This window comes from Schistocerca americana, chromosome 11 (genome assembly GCF_021461395.2).
Source record: "Schistocerca americana isolate TAMUIC-IGC-003095 chromosome 11, iqSchAmer2.1, whole genome shotgun sequence".
Lineage (NCBI taxonomy): Eukaryota > Metazoa > Arthropoda > Insecta > Orthoptera > Acrididae > Schistocerca > Schistocerca americana.
In genome coordinates this window covers 69,982,820-70,003,389 of record NC_060129.1, presented here as the reverse complement: position 1 = coordinate 70,003,389, position 20,570 = coordinate 69,982,820, and the positions used below count along the sequence as shown (strand labels likewise).

The 20,570-nt window shown below is 40.5% G+C and overlaps 1 protein-coding gene across 1 annotated transcript in view; it reads left to right on the top strand.

Annotated features, from left to right (window-relative positions):
• The first annotated feature begins 1,748 nt into the window (after nt 1-1,748).
• The window catches only part of LOC124553245 (glycine-rich cell wall structural protein 1.0-like), a 140,768-nt gene continuing 121,946 nt past the window's right edge, over nt 1,749-20,570 (top strand). Inside the window, exons 1-2 of the mRNA XM_047127133.1 lie at nt 1,749-1,829; nt 8,840-8,908. Coding sequence (XP_046983089.1) covers nt 1,749-1,829; nt 8,840-8,908 — 150 coding nt within the window. The remainder of the gene's footprint in view (nt 1,830-8,839; nt 8,909-20,570) is intronic.

The window sequence follows — 20,570 nt, the reverse complement described above, 5'->3', positions numbered from 1 at the left end:
CACAGAGAAAGTGTTTCTAAAGGCTCCTGCTCGCATCAAGACCTACAAAGAAAAATTACCAAATGTGCAATGATTATAAAGAGTCCGCCTCGATTGCAAATAGAAACCGGATGTTCGCCTAGGTTTCGGTGCAGATAACCACGCCTTCTTCGGAACACACTAAAACTACAAAGTGCGTAAATAGGCATCGCCCAGCATTAATACAGTTTGTAGTTTTAGTGTGTTCCGAAGAAGGCATGGTTATCCGCACCGATACCTAGGTCAACATCCGGTTTCTATTTGCAATTGAGGCGGATTCTTTACAATCATTAAATTATTCCAGTCGTAACTCATTGGGGTACGTAGGTTGAAGCTGTGTCATTTTACAATGAATATTTCAAGGCCATTAGAGGGGTAGTAAATGACTTTAATAGTGCAGAGGCTTTGGCAGTTTGCCAATCCAAGGAAGCTTTTAATGAGTCCGGTATTAAAAAAGACATTGCTGTGATTAGCACTACTTTTCCCATATGCCTGCAAGTATTAAAAAGCTTGAAACTCAAGGTTTGGCATTGAATGAATCTATTCAGTTAATGAATGAAATTATTCTAGTGAACTGCTCATTGCCGGAGGTATTCCTGAGAAAACTTACAGAAAAGTTTGAAAACATTTTATACAATAGCCCAGGCTTTGAACCCTTGTACCATATTGATAGTTTTATTAATGGGACGGGTGAACTTTTACCAGAAACAGTAAGTGCCAACATAGCACCCAAATTCAAATACTGCCCAGTCACCTCAGTTGATGTAGAACGGTCCTTTTCTACTTATAAAAATGTTTCGAGTGATCGAAGACACAATCTTACCACCAAACTTTTGAAACAGTACTTGTTTGTATCTATTTACAATAGTAGAAAAATGTAAAATAAATTGTAAATGATGCTTTGGTCCAATAGTATTAATTAAAAGTTAATGATGTCAAAAAATTCATGATTATGTGTTGTTTTTTAAATAAAATATTACTGTGTTTTTGAGTGTGCCCCCCCTGCGTGCAGGATATCTTGAAGTTGGTCCTGTACGTATCGATTGTTTTGCCGTGACTCAACTCACATCGCGTCTGTTTGTTACCGACAACAATAGTGAAGAAGGAACAACTCTTGAAATACAGTACGAGCCCCCATTTTGCAAATTTTTAGAAAATAATTCCAGAAAGCCTCCGCCCCCCCCCCTTCTAACCTCTACCAGAAATTATTCAGAAAGTGATATCAACATTCTAAATGTACCGATTTTTGGCATGGCTGGCACTCTTCCTCGTAATTGATATGCACAGGTTCGACTTTGAGATGTAATGCATGCAGTAACTCCTATTTTTTTTTATTATTTGATCTTGCAGATTTCTGCACTTTTTGTGCATTTTTAAGCGTTTTTCATGCATATTTTAAGATTTTTATGATGCATATAATCCAGTGATGACACACCCACAAGAATAGCATTTTAGAGCAGTGTTGAAAAAAATTGTAAGCTTTCATCAACCTGAAGGTGGTTTTGAGCAGCACAGTGCTCTACTAGGGACAGTCCTACTCAAGGCCATACACTATGGCCCTCCTCTGACCTTTGAACTCATTCATCTACAGTTTGTCAACTCCAAACTGTGGTGGAACTTGCCGTTTTTCACAATAACAGATCCATCAGGAGGTTAAGGAAGTGATTAACGACAAATAAAAACGTGTAGCTACCTCAGCTCTTATACCACTCTTCACCTGTCTGTCAGCGATGTCGCGAATGACCAACGGTGGAAAGATGGTGTGCTCCAGCAGTCAGTACCTCGCTACATGCCATGGCGCGAGCATCAGTGTGAGTGCAGATAATGGATGTGTGTTACTTAAAGTAGCAAGCGGGATTATGATATTACGTGTGTTATCAGTTGCTTGTCTTATTACTGTGCTGACTAATAAAACATTATTATCTCAAAGTGTAGTGTTTGATTAGCTGCAAAGGTGTTACTCATACTGGCACGCTGCCAGCTTCATACTGTATTTACTTGAGTGTAAGACGCCCCTGAATATAAAATGGCCAATTTTTTAAATTTTTTTATTTATTCATTTTTTTAATGACAGGCTCCTTGAGAGAAATTTATTTTTAACGGATTCTGATTAACTAGAATTACAAACTGTTTTATTGACATAAAGTACCTGCCAAAAAGGTAACCTTATAATTATTCTAAACTTTTGCCATTTATTGATTGTCTAAATTTTGATAACACTTGGAGAAATAAAATAAACAACAAGAAATTGTTCACATTAATTTTTGGACTGTTTTCTTTTCTGCCTTTTATGCTTACAATCCCTGTAGTGTGTGCTACCACTATCTTGGGTCATCACCATCATCAACCTAGTGGCACAACCGTGAAATTTACACCTTCATTGTCACAAACATATGGCTGTTTCTTCAGAATATGTGGCTATTTCTGAGGTGTTTGTTATGTTGGAATTTGAGAACACAGCTATTTTTTCCTGTATACATACCAGATTTCGCCTCTATCCTGAAATGAGTATGTTATAATCTGACTTCCAAACATGTCACCTCCCCCCACTCTGTGTAGAACACCTGATATACCCTCTTTCATTCTTGTCATACGTCACGGAGAGTGTTGACAACATTGCAGCAAGAAACACAGAAGTACATCACTTGCCTAGATCTAGGCTTTTATAGTCTTGTGCAGAAATGAATACTATTGTTGAGTATTTGTCCAATTTTAAAGTCAGTTCAATTCCGACTACAAATGCATTTGGGCAAACTGCAGTTTAAACACAGTAGATGTTCATACACTGAAGTGCTGAAGAAACTGGTATAAGCATGTTTATTATAACAGAGAGATTTGTAAACAGGCAGAATACGGCGCTGCGGTCGGCATTGCCTTTACAAGGCAACAAATGTCTGGGCAGTTCTTAGATCAGTTGCTGCTGCTACAATGGTAGGTTCCCAAGATTTAAATGAGTTTGAACGTGGTGTTACAGCCAGTGCATGAGTGATGGGACACAGCATCCCTGAACTAGCAATGAAATGCAGATTTTCCTGTACGACCATTTCATGAGTGTACTGTGACTATCGGGGATCTGGTAAAACAGCAAATCTCAGACATCACAATGGCTGGAAAACAGTCCTGCGAGAACAGGACCGACGACAACTGAAGACAATTGTTCAATGTGACAGAACTGCAACACTTATGCAAATTGCTGCAGATTTCAATACTTGGTTATCAACAAGTGTCAGTGTGTGAACCATTCAACGAAACATCATCGATACGGTATTTCAGAACCGAAAACCCACTCGTGTACCCTTGATGACAGCATGACACAAAGCTATAGGCTTTGCCTGGGCCCGGTCAACACCAACATTGGACTTATGATCACTGTAAACATGTTGCCTGGTCGGACGAGTTTTGTTTCAAATTGTATACAGTTATGGAGACAACCTCATGAATCCATGGACCCTGCATGCCAGCAGTTGACTGTTCAAGCTGATGGAGGCTCTTAATGGTGTGGGGCATGTGCAGTTTGAGTGATATGGGACCCCTGATAAGTCTAGATATGACTCTGACTGGTGACACATACGTAAACATGCTGTCTGATCACCTGCATCCATTCATGTTCATTGTGAATTCCGACAGACTTGGGCAATTCCAGTGGGACAATACGGGGCAATTACAGCAGGACAATGCGACACCCCACACACCCAGAATTGCTACAGAGTTGCTCCAGGAACACTATTCTGAGTTTAAACACTATTCTGAGTTTAAACACTTATGCTGGCCATTAAACTCCCGATCATTATTGAACATATCTGGGATGCCTTGCAACGTGCTATTCTCAAGAGTTCCATCTCCTCACACTCTGAGGGATTTGTGGACAGGCCTTCAGGATTCCTGTTGTCAGTTCCCTCCAGCATTACTTCAGGCATTAGTAGAGTCCATGCCACGTCGTGTTGCGGCACTTCTGCGTGCTCGCAGGGGCCCTACGTAATATTCGGCAGGTGTACCAGTTTCTTTGGCTCTTGAGTGTAGAAAGCAAAAGTACTAGGTATAGATTACCACGCATAACAACATGATGAAATTTGCTGTGGGCTCAGTGCTTCCCTCCATGCAATCATCATAGCTCTCAGCCAAGCTGGTGTCACTGTTCTCCTTCCAAGCTTGAGTAACTGTCAAAAACAGACTGCAATATCTGCTAGTATGCAGGTCATATGTAACAACACCAACTAATATGTAAATAAAAGATTGCATTTAAGATTCCGTTCCACTCTCAAAGTTTTGCTCATCCCGCGATCTACTGACGTCTACCTCCACAACGGGTCTTGCGACTGTAATTTATTTTTGCTTTGACAATTACAGTCTGTTTAATATGATCTACTTCCTATGTTAGCCACGTCATTCTATATTAATTTTCCTTCTTGTTTCAACTGAATTTCACCAACGTGGTATACAGCTGAGTAAAATCAGGTAATGTTTTTACATGGTATTGTAATACATGAACAGTGGTCAAATTTCTCATTTGCAATCTACGTAGTAAATCATTACAGTGTCTCATAACCAAATAAAATTTTGATCTGGTTTCTGAATCAACTAATGTTCTTTGAAGGACAGAAATTTCTATATTTGAATGTTACCTTTACTTAAAAAATTGCATTAATATTTGTATAGAATATTTATACATGTATGAGAATGTTTATTGGGAACCTGTTAAAATACAACAAAAGCTTGTAAGTTGATAGACTTTAATTCTATTTCCTCCTGTGTTTCACCAAACTGTCAAATGTCAATCAGAGCAATAGACTGTTGTGGCTAGTTCATTATTTCTTGTGTATCTCTTGCACTAGTCAGTGTCACGTGATCGTTCGAGTAACGTCGATACTGTACCGAGCACTTCGGTGTATCGGGAACTCTCGAGCTTGTCGGAACGTATCATTTGCCGAGCCCTGCCCTTCAGAATTATTTCAAATAAAATTGTACAAAGCTTCATCTTTATGATGACCACTGTAAATGTAATACTACTACTGTGCACATTACTAAACAATCTGATAATGGGGACCTCAGAAAAGTAGTTCAGTCAGCCAATTTAAGACAACCCTGTAGCTTTTGAATGACACATTTGGAAAGAAACCTCGTCTTATAATTATGTAAATACTCTAGATGATGCAGGGTTTTCAATATGTTACCTGCTGATACATATTTCACCATGAGTGATCTGAAGATGATTGTGTGGTCAACTGAAATTAGTATACACATTTTAATGTTTTACAGTGCACGGGATCTAGACAGTAAAAAAGTTTTTACCGACTTGAGCTATTAATACCTGCTGGGTCGAAATGGAAACACAGTTTCCTTCTGTAATGTGTTTCTGTTGTTTTAGGGGAGGAGACCCGACAGCGAGGTCATCGGTCTCATCGGATTAGGGAAGGACGGGGAAGGAAGTCGGCCATGCCCTTTCAGAGGAACCATCGTGGCATTTGCCTGGAACGATTTAGAGAAATCACGGAAAACCTAAACCGGGACGGCGAAACATGGGATTGAACCGTCGTCCTCCCGAATGCCACTCCAGTGTCCTAACCACTGCGCCACCTCACTCGGTGTGTGTGTTTCTGTCGTGGCAAGATTGACGGTGGGTCAAGTGGTGTCGCTAAATGACTGCCGCATCTGGGAGTGTGGTGGCTCATCTGTTTGCACAAGGGCCACACTGTTTTGGAAGACTTGCAGTGTTGAGGGCTGCAATGTGGCGGGAGCTCTGTGTCTAGTGGTAGCCTGCATTGAGGTAGGCTGGCTTGCACCAGGACGTGGACAGTGCTGTGTCTACCCCTTTAATGTGGAGAGTGAGTGTGCTAGTGTTGTGTCCTGTGAATGTATTTGAGCCTCAGAAGGGCGGTTCTAGTGCTCCACACAGTGGACAGTGTCGGAGGAAAATGTGGTACGTCATTGCCAGCTCTCTGAGAACAGTAGTAGTCCGTTTTCAGTGCCGTGTTGTTCCACTAGGTAAGTAAGTGTGGAGGGTAAGAGTTGTAGAGGGAAACCTAGGCGAAACTATGGGAAGCAGGTCCAAAAAGATATAGATTGTGGTAGTTGCGCATGAAGAAGAGGTCTGATCGGGATACACCGATGTGGGAAGCTGCTTATCTGTTGCAAAGCCATTGTACAGCAGGCATGTGAATCGGTACTGAGGATGTTATGCCACCAGTTGTCAGATGTGTGATACTTTTACCGCAACATGTTTGGGACTATGTTACCTCATTATTGAGTGCTATAAAATATGGAAACCAGTTAAGAAATCACAATACTACACATACTGACCCATATAAAAATATTTATATCTCCCTTTAATGTAACATACCGTAAAGCTTCTGTGCCATTAGGCATCATCAGCAGTAAAATCCAGCAGCAAATGTGCATTGTCATACATAAAACTCTTCTCAGAACATCTCATATTGGCAGGTTACACTCTCGAGGCACAGTTTGCGTGTTAAATTGGACGACATTAGTGTCACTTTAGCGATATCTCCTCAGGGAACAGCAACAGATTTATTCGAATTAGTGGCATCATGTTTAATGTTTTCAGTTGTCTTCCATATGGATGCACACAATGAAACGCAGGCGTAGTAACTGTTTTTAGAATTTTTAGAACTTTTGATTTTCATAAATTTTACAGTAGAAAATAACATTGTTGAGGGCTCTGACATATGCTTTGCAGTCGAGTGCAATTTTTGGTAGGTGACAGCAGCAGCTTTAGTTTAACAACTGTGCCTTGAGAGCATAACATACTAACATGAGATGTTACAGGAAGAGTTTTATGTTTGACAGTGCATGTTTGCTGTTGCCTTTTGCTATTGATGATGACGCCTAATGGCACAAGAGCATTGAGTTACATTACACTGTGGGCCGACATAAATATTTCGGTATAGGTCAGCAGGTAGAGTGTTGTAATTTATTGGTGGGTTTCCTTGTTTTATAGCACTTGATAAATGCGTTGTGGTAAAAATACCAGACATTTGACCACTCATGGTGTAACATACTCAGTAACATTGGGGTGCAGCGTAAAACAAAAGTCTTTTGAATGAAGACCACAGCAACATGCAGTTGATATTGATGAAGTTATAATAAGTGACAGATAATTATTATTCACGTATGGGCCCAGTAGGACCACGCGAGGTACAATCCATCAGTGTCACGTTTGATGGTTGGCCTTTCTTTGTGCCCAAATTTGTTTCATCCTTTCAGAATGAAGTCTCTTTCTTTCATCAGACCACGGTGTTCCAATCTGTTTTCTAATCAGTGGCAGATTATTGACTGATTTCTCCCCCCCCTCCCCCCCCCCCTGTCGACTTTCATCTACACTCTGAACTAATGAGATACCTATTAATTGAATGTCCTTTAGTTGTAGCAGAGAAGGCCTGTGGATGCAATTTCTTATCTACTACAGTTGATAGTGAGTGAATTGGAAAATACACATTGTATCAAGTCAAAATTCTACTGTGCAACAACCGAGCGAGGTGGTGCAGTGGTTAGACACTGGACTCGCATTCTGGAGGACGACAGTTCAATCCCGCGTCCGGCCATCCTGATTTACGTTTTCCGTGATTTCCCTAAATCACTCCAGGATAATGCCGGGATGGTTCCTTTCAAAGGGCACAGCCAGCTTCCTTCCCCGTCCTTCCCTAATCTGATGAGACCGATGACCTCGCTGTCTGGTCTCCTTCCCCAAAACAACCAACCAACCTACTGTGCATAAGTGTACAGGTAGGCTAGCTTGCAAGTTCTGTGAAGCTCTTTGGAAATGTTGCCATTGTGTACAGGGATTTCATATTGTTAGGAAATTATTGTTAAATGTAGTGAGTCTTGCAGATGATTTGCACGTCGTTCAAGGACTGACAAATGAAGTATTGTAAATTGCTCAATTACTATAATCGAACACAACTGTCAATAGGTGCAGTTAAGTGTGTGAGTAGTGAGTATGTGTGTGTGTGTGTGTGTGTGTGTGTGTGTGTGTGTGTGAGAGAGAGAGAGAGAGAGAGAGAGAGAGAGAGAGAGAGAGAGAGAGAGAGAGAGAAATTGGGAGGGACGGGTGGCGGGGGGGGGGGGGGTTGGGTTCACCCTTAGTTATGTGGGATTTGAAGAAGGGAAGAGAGAGATATAGAACTAAAAGTACTGTCTAGTTGAACTTTCCCAAAAATTTTGTAATGCAGGCTACATTCAATATTTGCTTTTTACCAGGATAATGTCATACTTATAGGTACAGCCCGTATTTGCGTGCAGCCTATTGTGGATAATGAGGTCATAAATATTGTTTGATATCACATACAGTTTTACTGTTGCCCATAAGCATTGCCATCATACCAACTCAAATGCTTTTTGAAAGTTTAGAAATAATCTGTTCAGCTGTTTGGCCCAATCTGTGGCTCTCACAATGTCATGGGAGAAGAATGAAAGTTGGGTTCTGCACTGCTGATCCTTCTGGAATCAGAGCTGGTTGACACAGAGAAAGTAATTCTGTTAGAGACAGCCATTGTAATGCTACAAGACATAATGTAGGGTAAGTTCATATGAGTCTGTTGTGGACTTGGACTGGTTGCCAAACCACAAATGGGGTCTGCTTAGCAGCAAGGCCACGCACTCTCCTGTCAAAATTGTGTACAGTTAGTACCAATTGTTCGTTGGTAGGACTGAGGGTGTTGCTCAATGTGTAGTTGTGTATGTTGCCTAACTTTGCATTTTTTATTTTAGTTGTGATTGAGCTTCCTTTTGTTTGGATTAAAGTTAATGTTAACTAGTCACTTTTAATATCTAGTGTACAGAGATACAGGTTTAATTCTTTTTTCAGGCGTATCGTAAGGCAGAAGAGCCTGTGCTGGTCTCACTTGTCCCAGTGCTTCTCAAAGAAGAACATGTGGTAAGTTTTGTTATTAAGACATTTGCATTTAGTAATGAATTGGCTTAAGTGGAGACAATAATGACCCATGATGTATCTTAGAAGATAGATTGAAGCATACATTTTAGATTGGTGTGTTAAATCTCTGACACTGTGGACTGGAATACACTATTCAATATATCAAAAAAATTAATCAATTTTTGAAAATATGATGTAATTGAATAGGTAAAAAATCTGCTCACCAAGTGGCGGCAGGAGGAAACACGTACAAAGATATTGAAATCTGCAAGCTTTCAGACCCAGTGGTTCATTCTTCTGACAGAAGAGTTGAGGGGGATTGAAAGAGGGGTGAAGGAAAAGGTCTGGTGAGCTTTAGGCACCAGAGAGGAGAAGACACTGATTCCAAAAGCCTGCGGATTTTAATACGTTTACATTTTTCTCCTGCTGCCAGTGCTCGGAATGCACTATTTGGAATTCTTAAGTTGTCACGCATAAAATACAGGGAGCGAAAAGAAATGTCTTGTACAGAAACAAGACTGCAGCTGTAAGAGTCAAATTGCTGCAGCGCACCTATCACGGACTGCTGGCAGCCCAGTGTCTGTCAGCTGCACAAACCACGGCAGGGCCGAGAAGTCGGCAAGTAGATTGTGTTAAGAGGGCATTGCCAGTGGACCGCACCAAAACGACACTTGCTGCACGCTGTTAGCATTGGCGTTAGGCGATTGAGGCTGTGTTCCGCTTCTGTGACCCGGCCGAGCAGCCAGTCGAAAAGCTGTAGTATTCTGCACACTGAGGATTTAAGTTCGTGCTATGGTAGCAGAAGGCAATGACATTGCCAGTCCGGAACTGTCGAATTCACCACAGCCGCTGCCGTCCAGTTTACCGTCCACTGCCACTCGCAACTGAGATGTCGCACGCCCCAGGAATGGTCTCCGCCAGCTTGGCGTATCAAATGCGTTGCCACAGTTGCGAGCAAATCGTTTCTCAAAAACAAAAATTTTTAATATAGAATATTAATTTAAATCTTTGGGAGTCTTTTGTGAACGTCTTTATATGAAGTTTAGCCTTGTATGGAAGAGAAATTTGGACGGTCATCATTTCAGGCAAGAGGAGAAGAGCTTTTGAAATGTCATACTACATAAGGCTGCTGAAGATAAGTGGAAGTGGATAATTAGTGAAGTAGTTCTGGATCAAATTAGAAAGAAAAGAAATTTATGTCACATCTTGGCTAAAAGAGGATGTTTGCTGGGGCATCAAGGGATTGTCAGTTTGGTGATGGAGGGGATAGGGTTAAAATTGTAGAGGAAGAACAAGGTTTGAATACACTAAGCAAACTGAAGTGGATGTAGGTTGTTGTATCTATACTGTGATCAGGAAAGAGGCTTGCCAAAGATAGACTTCACGGAGAGCTGCCTCAAACCAGTCTTTGTGCTGAAGACCACAACAGTGTTGAAACCCTAATTTTGTATGAAAGGTCAAATTGAGTGAGTTCGCCATAAAGTTCCAAGCTATAGTGTAATTAGTGGCTGCTTAGAATGTGTGAACTGTTTCAAGAAGTGTTTGGGCCATACGGTATATAGTGCCGCACTTAATGCTGGAAATGGGTACTGCACTCAAACATGGTGGCAACAGAAGTACACATTAATGGTCACACAGTAAAGGTAACACTGGTTGTAGCATCTTCCACTGTGTAAATGTAAAACAAACTGTTGGCTTGTTTTATGAAAATGGAAGTTTCTACTCACCATATAGTGGAGATGCTGAGTCGCAGATAGGCACAACAAAAAGACTGTCACAAATAAGCTTTTGACCTACAAGGCCTTTGTCAGAAACACACACACGACTGCGGACTTTGGCAGCTGAAGCCACACTTATTCGTAATATATCATTCTTTCTGAATTTTACATTGTTTGATGTTTCCTTACCCCCTCCCCCCCCCTCCCGCCATAGTGTTCATAAGGAGTTGTCCTCTGGGATAAAGCACATAAAATAAATAGCTATGGGCACCCATATGGGGTCATTCTATGCCAAAGTATTCGTGGGCCATCTAGAGCAATATTTTCTAACTGCCCAGAATCCAACCCCTCACCATTTCAGATTCATTGGTGACACCCTCATGATCTGGACTGAGGGTTCCCCCAAAACCTCAACACCTTCCTCAATGCTGACCTCCACCTCAAGGATAGCTTCATCAGTACCTCCGTCCATACCAAACCTTCCAAACACCGACAGTACCTCCACTATGACAGCTGCCACCCATTTCGTACCGAGAAACTGCTCGCGTACAGACTAACCACCCGTGGTCATCCCAATTGCAGGGACGAGCAGCGCCAGAGCAAATATACCGAGTATCCTACCGAGACCCTCGCAGAACTAAATTACCCTCCCAACCTTTTACAGAAGCAGATCTCGCACACCTTGTCTCTCCAGCCATCTACCACCTCCTACTTACTCACCATCTGGCTACAGAGCAGCATTCATCCATGCCTCGGCACCACGTACGACTGGAGCAACGGTTTTGACTACCTCTCACTGTGCCCTGAAATAGACCTAGAGGTAAGACCTATCTCATACATTCTCCCAACCACATACTCCAGTCATAACCCCATCAGAGGTAGGACTACCTGTGGAAGCAGTTTTTCTGAACTGTGCAGGTGGGAACTCTGCGTGCAATATATCCTATATTACCGTAACCCCCCTGGCCTCAGCCTTCATTATTCCCTGTCCTCCACTTACCTATCCCCTTCCCTGCTCTCACTCCAGCAATACACGGTCTTCTATTCCACTAACACACCCATTAGTCACTAGTCTTTTTCCCCATCTCTTCTTCTCTCATCCTTTCCCAATCGCCTCCGCTCCCATCCTCCCCCCCCCCCCCACTCCCCACACATACAAATCTCCCAACTGCACCTAAATGCCGTACCCTATCCCCACTGCGCCCTTGCAAGCTCCCACAAGCAGCACACCTTCCCCCACTCCACTCTGCACCCCATGCCGCCTCCTTACCATAACAACTGGATAGCGGCTCCTGTCGGGCGCATATATGACTGACTCAGCTCAGCCACAGTGGCCACAGGTGGCAGAGAGAGAGAGAGAGAGAGAGAGAGAGAGAGAGTTCGTCCGTCCGTCCATTCCGTCCGTCCGTCCGTCCTCTAGTCCTCTGTATGGCTTTTCACAATATTGTTAAAATAAATAATGTTTTTATTCAGGAGAAATGAGCAGCAAGAATATTGTGTAAAGTAGATAGATGGTGGTGCCCCTTGCAGAGGCTGCTTTAAGGATCTCGAAATTCTTACACTCACTTCCTGGTGCATTTATGTCACAACGATTTTTGTTGCTTATAATAAAAATTTCCTTCAACTGAAAAGTGATTTGCACAGGTTCCTTTGGGTCTAGTATTCGGAGTTAAGTTACGTACTCTGGTGCAAAGGATTTCAACATATACTACAAACAGAAAGCAAAGATATTTGGGCAGGAACATTTGGCAGTTGATAAGAAAATGGAAAACATTCCTTGTTGGCCATTCCTTCTAAAATTATCTGAATCTGTAGATTTAAGAATTGAAAATTCATATTAGCTACATGACAAATAACAATGTTCTTAGGAATCTACATCTACATCCAGATTCCGCAAGCCACTGTATGGTGCATGGTGGAAGGCATGCTCTACTACTGTCATTTCCTTTCCTGTTCTAGCTACAAATAGAGCGAGGGAAAAACAACTGTCTATATGCCTCCATGTGGCCCCTAATCTCTCTGAGCTTATCTTCATAGTCCTTACGAGAACTGTACATTGGCGGCAGTAGAATCGCTCTGCAGTCAGCCACAAATGGTGGCACTCTAAATTTTCTGGATAGTGCTCCTCGAAAAGAATGCTGTCTTCCCTCCGGTGATTTCATTTGAGTTCTTGATGCATCTCCATAATGCTTCATTATTGTTGAAACATTACGCCTAGATATTTAACTGACATGAGTGTGTCAAGCATCTCATTATTTGTAAACTGTGGATTTGCTTTTCCTACTCATCTGCATTAACTTACATTTTTCTACATTTAGAGGTAGTAGCCATTCACCACACCAACTAGAAATTTTGTCTGAGTCATCAACTATCCTCCTACAGTCACTCAACGATGGCACCTTACTGTACACCACAGCAACATTATCTAACAACCGCAGACTACTGTCCACCAAATCATTTACATATGTAGGAAAACAACAACTTTCCTGTCACACTTTCCCGGGGCACTCCTGTCTCTGATTAATACACACCATCAGGCACAATGTACTGGGTTCTGTTACTCAAGAAGTCTTGGAACCACTTGCAAAATCTGGGGACCTATTCCGTATGCTCGTACCTTCATTAACAGTCGGCAGTGTGGTGCCGTGCCGGCCGGTGTGGCTGTGCGGTTAAAGGCACTTCAGTCTGGAACCGCGTGACCGCTCCAGTCGCAGGTTCGAATCCTGCCTCGGGCAAGGATGTGTGTGATGTCCTTAAGTTAGTTAGGTTTAAGTAGTTCTAAGTTCTAGGGGACTGATGACCACAGATGTTAAGTCCCATAGTGCTCAGAGCCAGCCATTTTGTGGTGCTGTGTCAGATGCTTTACAGAAATCTAGGAGTATGGAATGCTGCATGACAAACAATTTTGTGTTTTAAACAGCACTGTTGTGACCCCTCTGGTTATCTCAGGGTGACTGATCAAAGGTGTACACTCTGGTGTTTTGCTGAGTTGTCATTTCCATCTCGTGCACAATATTTCAACAACTGGACGAGCCTTCTTCTTTAGGTGCTGTGAGTTTTACTGTTTTGTGAACTTGCTGGGTGGACTCCACTCCACACAGTCTAGTTGGAGTCTGGGTAGTGAGTAACAGCAAAACTCGTAGCATCCGTGGAAGACGGCTGCGTGAGGTGTCGAAATATTGTGCATAAAATGTAAATGACAACTTGGCAGAATGGCCGGTAGCACACAGTTACAGATTTTGTTCTTAGGATCTGCAGCTGTTTTCTTTTAATACTGACAGTGTAATCAACTAAATGCACTTACAGAAACAGCAAGTGTCATATCGTGAAGCACCAGTCTGATACTTGTCAACCTTCACGGTGATGTTTATCGTGTAGCAGTTATTTCGTGATTAAAATTTCATTCCATTTTGAACTTATTCATCAATAAAAACTTATCTGGTTTTGATGGTGTTCCAGTAGAGTACTAAAGATTTATTCTCATAAAATAAGCCTGTTATTATTGGAAATACGTAATGCATCAACTGAGTCAAGACATTTTTCCAGAGAAACTGAAATACACCATTGTTAAGTCAATAACTGCTGACCTGTTTCATTGTTGACATCATTTTCCAAAATGCAGTTGAATACCAGCAGCTGCTCTTTCACAGTTTTGGTAGCACTTGATTCATAGCTATTGAGCTCACAAAATATTACCTTTCTTTTAGTGTGGATCATCCAGTCATATTCAGCAGCATTAAGCCACGAATCCAATCATCTAAGCACAAGGTGGGGGAAGGAGGGGCAGTGAAGGTGCTCGTTCCTTGGATTTCTGCACCTGTAGCGGGACGTTCACATTAATTGTCATGCCACAAGTAATTAATTTTCCTACATCAGAGCAATTTGATCACACCTCTTCTGCAACTCTGCATAACGCATGCACGAGTCAAATGACATAAACCATACTGCAGTAGAGAATTTGAAGCCCTCGGCTGCTTTAGCCGTGTATGAAGCACCATCTGTTGCCAGAAGCAAAACATTTTCTCTGCTCACAACATCTTGTCACAGTAGCTTCACAGAATTGTGAAATGAAATGGCAACTGTTGAATTTTGTACTCTCTCTCGAGAACTTCACACATTAGGAGGAACATTTTTCCAGGCCTGTCAACTTTCAGAACACCCCATAACATCTGCAACATAATGTCCACCCACATTGGTACCTTTGTATAGGGATGTTGATCTTTAGTTCATCAACACTAATTCATTTTTTTTTTTTTTTTTTTTTTTTTTTTTTTTTTTTTTTGAGCTCCTCTTCATAGCACACTGATAAATAGTTCTTTCTCAATATAGATTAACCTGGAACAGGATGTTTTGTGTACTTCTCAAGAACTGTCTGAAATGTGGATTCTTCAGCTTCTCAGATGGGATGTTGCAAGACACCATCATTTCACCTGTCTGTAAATGTTTGTACAATTGAAGATGAACCTGTCTGCTCAACTAACAGCATTTGTCTCCTGCCACTTTCAGCACTTCTCTTCACACATCTGCTGTATTTGGTGGTATTACAGTGCTGTTGCACATTATTTCTGCACTAACTTCGACTGCACTTAATTAAGAAAATAACATTTCCCCACCAGTGCTGAAGAACTTATAATCAAACTCACGAACGAAACCTTGCAACTCCATGCTGATGGACCGCTTTTGTTGAACCACTTGAGCTTATATTCTGACTGAATAGTGTGACCACGTGTGCGATGTTCATCATGTCGGGAGGTGCCTTTGTTAGTTTTGAGAATGTTTTGTTGACCCCACCCAACACTGTCTTACACCAGCAAACTGACTAGTGTGTAATGCTACTTGTCTACTGTTGTTGTGGTCTTTGATACAGAGACTGGTTTGATGCAGCCCTCCATGCCACTCTATCCTGCGCAAGCTTCTTCATCTCCAAGTAACTACTGCAACCTACATCCTTCTGAATCTGCTTAGTGTATTCATCTCTTGGTCTCCCTCTACGATTTTTACCCTCCACACTGCCCTCCATTATTAAATTGGTGATCCGTTGATGCCTCGGAACATGTCCTACCAACCGATCCCTTCTTCTTGTCAAGTTGTACTTACATGATTTACCCATCTGATCTTCAGCATTCTTCTGTAGCACCACATTTCAAAAGCTTCTATTCTCTTCTTGTCTAAACTAATTATCGTACTTGTTTCACTTCCACATGTGGCTACACTCCATACAAATACTTTCAGAAAAGACTTTCTGACTCTTAAATTTATATTCAATGTTAACAAAGTTCTCTGCTTCAGAAACACTTTCCTTGCCATTGCCAGTCTACATTTTATAGCCCTGACCATCATCAGTTATTTTTATCCCCAAATAGCTAAACTCCTTTACTACTTTAAATGTCTCATTTCCTAATCTAATTCCCTCAGCATCACCTGATTTAATTCGACTGCATTCCATTATCCTCTTGTTTTGCTTTTGTTGATGTTCATCTTACATCCCCCTTTCAAGACACTGTTTATTCAATTCAACTTCTCTTCCAGGTCCTTTGCTGTCTCTAACAGAACTAGTATGTCATCGGTAAACCTCAAAGTTTTTATTTCTTCTCCGTGGATTTTAATTCCTTCTTCAAATTTTTCTTTTGTTTCCGTTACTGCTTGCTCAGTATACAGACTGAATAACATTTAGGATAGGCTACAACCCTGTCTCACTCACTTTCCAACCAATGCTTCTCTTTCGTGTTCCTTGACTCGTATAACTGCCGTCTGGTTTCTGTAAAAATTGTAAATAGCCATTTGGCCCCTGCCACCTTCAGAATATGAAAGAGACTATTCCAGTCAACATTGTCAGAAGCCTTCTCTTAGTCTACAGATGCTATAATTTCAACATAAATTGGACTATGCGCGTAGCTGTCTCTAATGGCTTTGCTGCTTTTCACAGGTAAAATATGATTATTCACTAGTCCTTCAGTTTGCATGTTTCTTAAGCAAATGTGGCAAAAGAAATCACTGACTCAAAGCATAATTTGCTTGGTACACATAATTGGAAATTGCTTATTTAGTTGTAATTTTACATTTTTAGATTATAGTATTCTCTGAGAGTTTAACTTGCTGCCTTTCTTTGGTGTGGTTTTTCTATATTTAACAAGTTTACTGACATGGTTAATGACAGATGTTTCATCACCAGGTAAGGTATACAGCATTAAGCGTGCTGTGCTGTTGTCGCTGGTGGCAGCAGCATGGTAGTCAATGTGTTAAGGGGGCACTTAGGAACCTTGAGAGTAAAGTATATGCATCTATAATAGTCTTGGCTAGAATGCTAATTACTGTTTGAGCAATTATCCTTTAGACAGTTAATATCTTATGCTAAATATGCATCTAAAACTGAATTCGTAAACAACTTTCTAGTCATTTAATCATTTGGCTTTGTAGAAATTGAAATAAAAATACTGCAGAGCCCAAAATCGCCTGGAAATGGTAAGGAATATCAGATACAAGTAAGTATTTTTGATCAGTAAGAATAAAGTGTAAAAATGCTGCTATCTGGTTATTACCATGAGACCACTGCACACAAAACAGGGCAGTGTAAGACTTTATTCCCTAGTTCTCATTGGCTGAAGCAACTAAAATTAAATTTCTGAGAAATGCGGAAACTTTGTTATCCTTATATCCCCAGCATGATTTAAAATTTTTGCAGTGGAATGGCACTGCTAGCGCATAACATATTTTGCAACTGAGACTAAGTACTTAAAAATTGATGTGGGGTATGTATTTCAAGACACACTTTAGAACCAAACCTGACATTTGTATTGACACACAAGTAAACACATCTGAAAGGCACACTGGGTTACACAAGCATTAGCTGTAGGTATGGAATGGGTAATTTACTCAGAAAACTTGCTGTATGAATTTTATTGTAAAGCACACTAAAGTTAAGGGAAAGATGCAGTGCACAGATGAGATACACTTGGATGGGCATGAATTGGTTTTGCTTAGATATATGGAAAATTAACTGTAGTATTATATTTACATATTTGGTGCAGTTTCCTGTGATAGCAAAATGTGTGAGGTGCAAATTTGTGGACAGGAGAGATTACATTGAACCTGCTGTGAATGGTGCACTTTTAGATGCAGTGCAAGGATGATGACATCCAGCTTTGAAAATTAGGGGCCTAGAAATGAAACTCTCATCAGTTTTAATATTTAAAAATAAACATGCATGAAAATGGAAGCTTAATTAGGACTTTCAAATAAATTGCAAAAATTTTCTTGTTTTGCACATTAAGTGCAGCTGACACTTACAAGCACAGGGTTAGTGGCTTATGTTGACATTTATAAGTGTCAGCCACAGCTAACATATTCAAGATTTTAAAGTAATAAAGTAGTTGTTGACATTCTGATATTAATGGATAACAGTAAGAACCACAGCAATAAAATGATGTAAATTACTTAAACCAGGAGTTAAACAAATGTACATAATCATCACACCCACTTCTTAGTCACTGCATATTTGTGTGCTATAGCTAAGAGAGTAACCTTTTGTTTTCTCGTCTGATCTGGGACACATGTCAGACCTTACTTGTTTTGCTAGATCAACTCCAGGTTTAAAAGTTTCACATTTCAGAATTTTGGTAATTTGTAGTCCTACCTCCTGTGGAAAGTGGGGTTGATAGCTGTCTTTTCAGATATGGTCTCATCAATTGCCATTTAAGGAACTTTAAGCAAAAATGTGATTATTCAATTTTCTGTCAGTGTAGAATATACCACTAATGTATTTACCAGAGAAATATTCATGATGGCACAGAAGAGTGAGAGTCCATCTTCTGGAGCACCTGCTGTGTGGAGTAAATTGTGCACTTCACATCCAGTGGTGCATCAATTTCTTCTTAGGTAGTATCACAGTACTCTAATATCTCAGGCTGTTTATTGTGATGCTCGGTGGAGCAGCATTATGCCTTGAAGATACTAAACTAACAGCCTTCTTAAGCTTTTGGATGTAATATATCCAAAAACAAATGACTTTTACATTTAGCTGTCAGGAACGCCTTTGGAATCTTTCTTTTTATTATTATTGTGTGTGGCCTTTTTGTGTCCTCTTCCCAGTTTGACATGTACACCTGATTACCTTAATGAGGATATTTATGGCTACAAACAAAAAATAGAAAATTAAAAAATGTGGTGACTATGCAAATTTAGATAACACACAAGTTGGAATTAAATCTGCAGATATGATCCACCAATCCAAATACAGTTTCAAGATTATCCTCCAAAACTTTACAAGCTGAGGAAGTAAGCACAAAGATTTGGACATCATAGCATGTGTTAATAAGCCAGATGTTTCAGGTATTACAGAGCACAGGTATACCAAAAAAGAACCTTATTATGCACCCATTAACAAAGCATTTCTGCTCATCATTTAGCAGGGAGATCAAGCCTTAAGGTGATGTTGCAAAAGTGGCAAAAATTAGGGCCCCAAAGACGTAAGTTCTTTAAGTGTTGAAGGTGACACTGAACTTTCTGCAATTAACTGTAGTTGTGAAAGGACACGCAATTTTGGATATAGACAGACCTCCATCTGCAAGTACAGATATTGTTTTAGCTAATCTCCATCAGTTGCTTATAGAGAGAGATAGTAAACACTCAGGGAAAATTGCTGGGTAATTATGCTGATAATTGTTCAGTCTTGTTGTTGTTGTTGTTGTTGTTGTTGTTGTGGTCTTCAGTCTTGAGACTTGTTTGATGCAGCTCTCCATGCTACTCTATCCTGTGCTATCTTCATCACCTCCCAGTACCTACTGCAACCTTCATCCTTCTGAATCTGTTTAGTGCATTCATCTCTTGGTCTCCCTCTATGATTTTTACCCTCCATGCTGCCCTCCAATACTAAATTGATGATCCCTTGATGCCTCAAAATATGCCCCACCAACTGAGCCCTTCTCCTAGTCAAGTTGTGCCACAAATTTCTCTTCTCTCCAATTCTATTCGATACCTCCTCATTAGTTATGTGATCTACCCATCTAATCTTCAGCATTTATCTGTAGTACCACATTTCGAAAGCTTCTATCTCTTCTTGTCCAAACTATTTACTGTCCACGTTTCACTTCCATACATGGCTACACTCCATACAAATACTTTCAGAAACGACTTCCTGACATTTAAATCTATACTGGATGTTAACAAATTTCTCTTCTTCAGAAACGCTTTCCTTGCCATTGCCAGTCTACATCTTATATCTTCTTTTTAGTCTTAGAAAATCTAATCTCACAAAAATCAGGTTTCTCTCTTAAGAATGATGAGTGGCACACACAGATCTGTGTGCACTGATATGTAACACAGGGTACCCTCGGCTTTGCAGTTTGCTGCCTTCGTTTGTTGATTTTTTTATGTAAATGACAAAATACTGCTCCCCAAATTCAAAACTAGTTCTGTATACTGATGCTACATCCATTGTGTACAGGCATAAAGATCACTATGAAACTATATTACAAATTATATAGTTCAGTATTCAAATGAAAGTACTCTCATTGTCAACACAAGATAACAGCAGTAATGGATTTTAATCCCACAAGACATATTTTGAAATTCAGCTGTGCTGTGGAACTGATATTGCCATCAAAGCAATATATATCAAAATCATGGGAGTAACAACACTGGGATTCATATGTTCACTCACTGGGAAGTAAACTGGCTTAAAATGTATTTGCAATAAATATGTAGAGCAAATATCGAAACAATACCCATGTATTGTCTGCTTATCATATGTCAATGTATTCTAGTATAAAGTATCGATTAGAAGTATGGGATGCCAAACACGAGCAAATCTTCATAAGCTTTTAAAGTTGGAGTAGAAGGCTGTAAGAATAATTTGTGGTGCAGAACTAAGAGACTCGTGCTGTGTTCAATACCCTAAAGCTGGGATATTAACTGTTATAAATTTGTACACTGATCAGCCAGAACGTTAT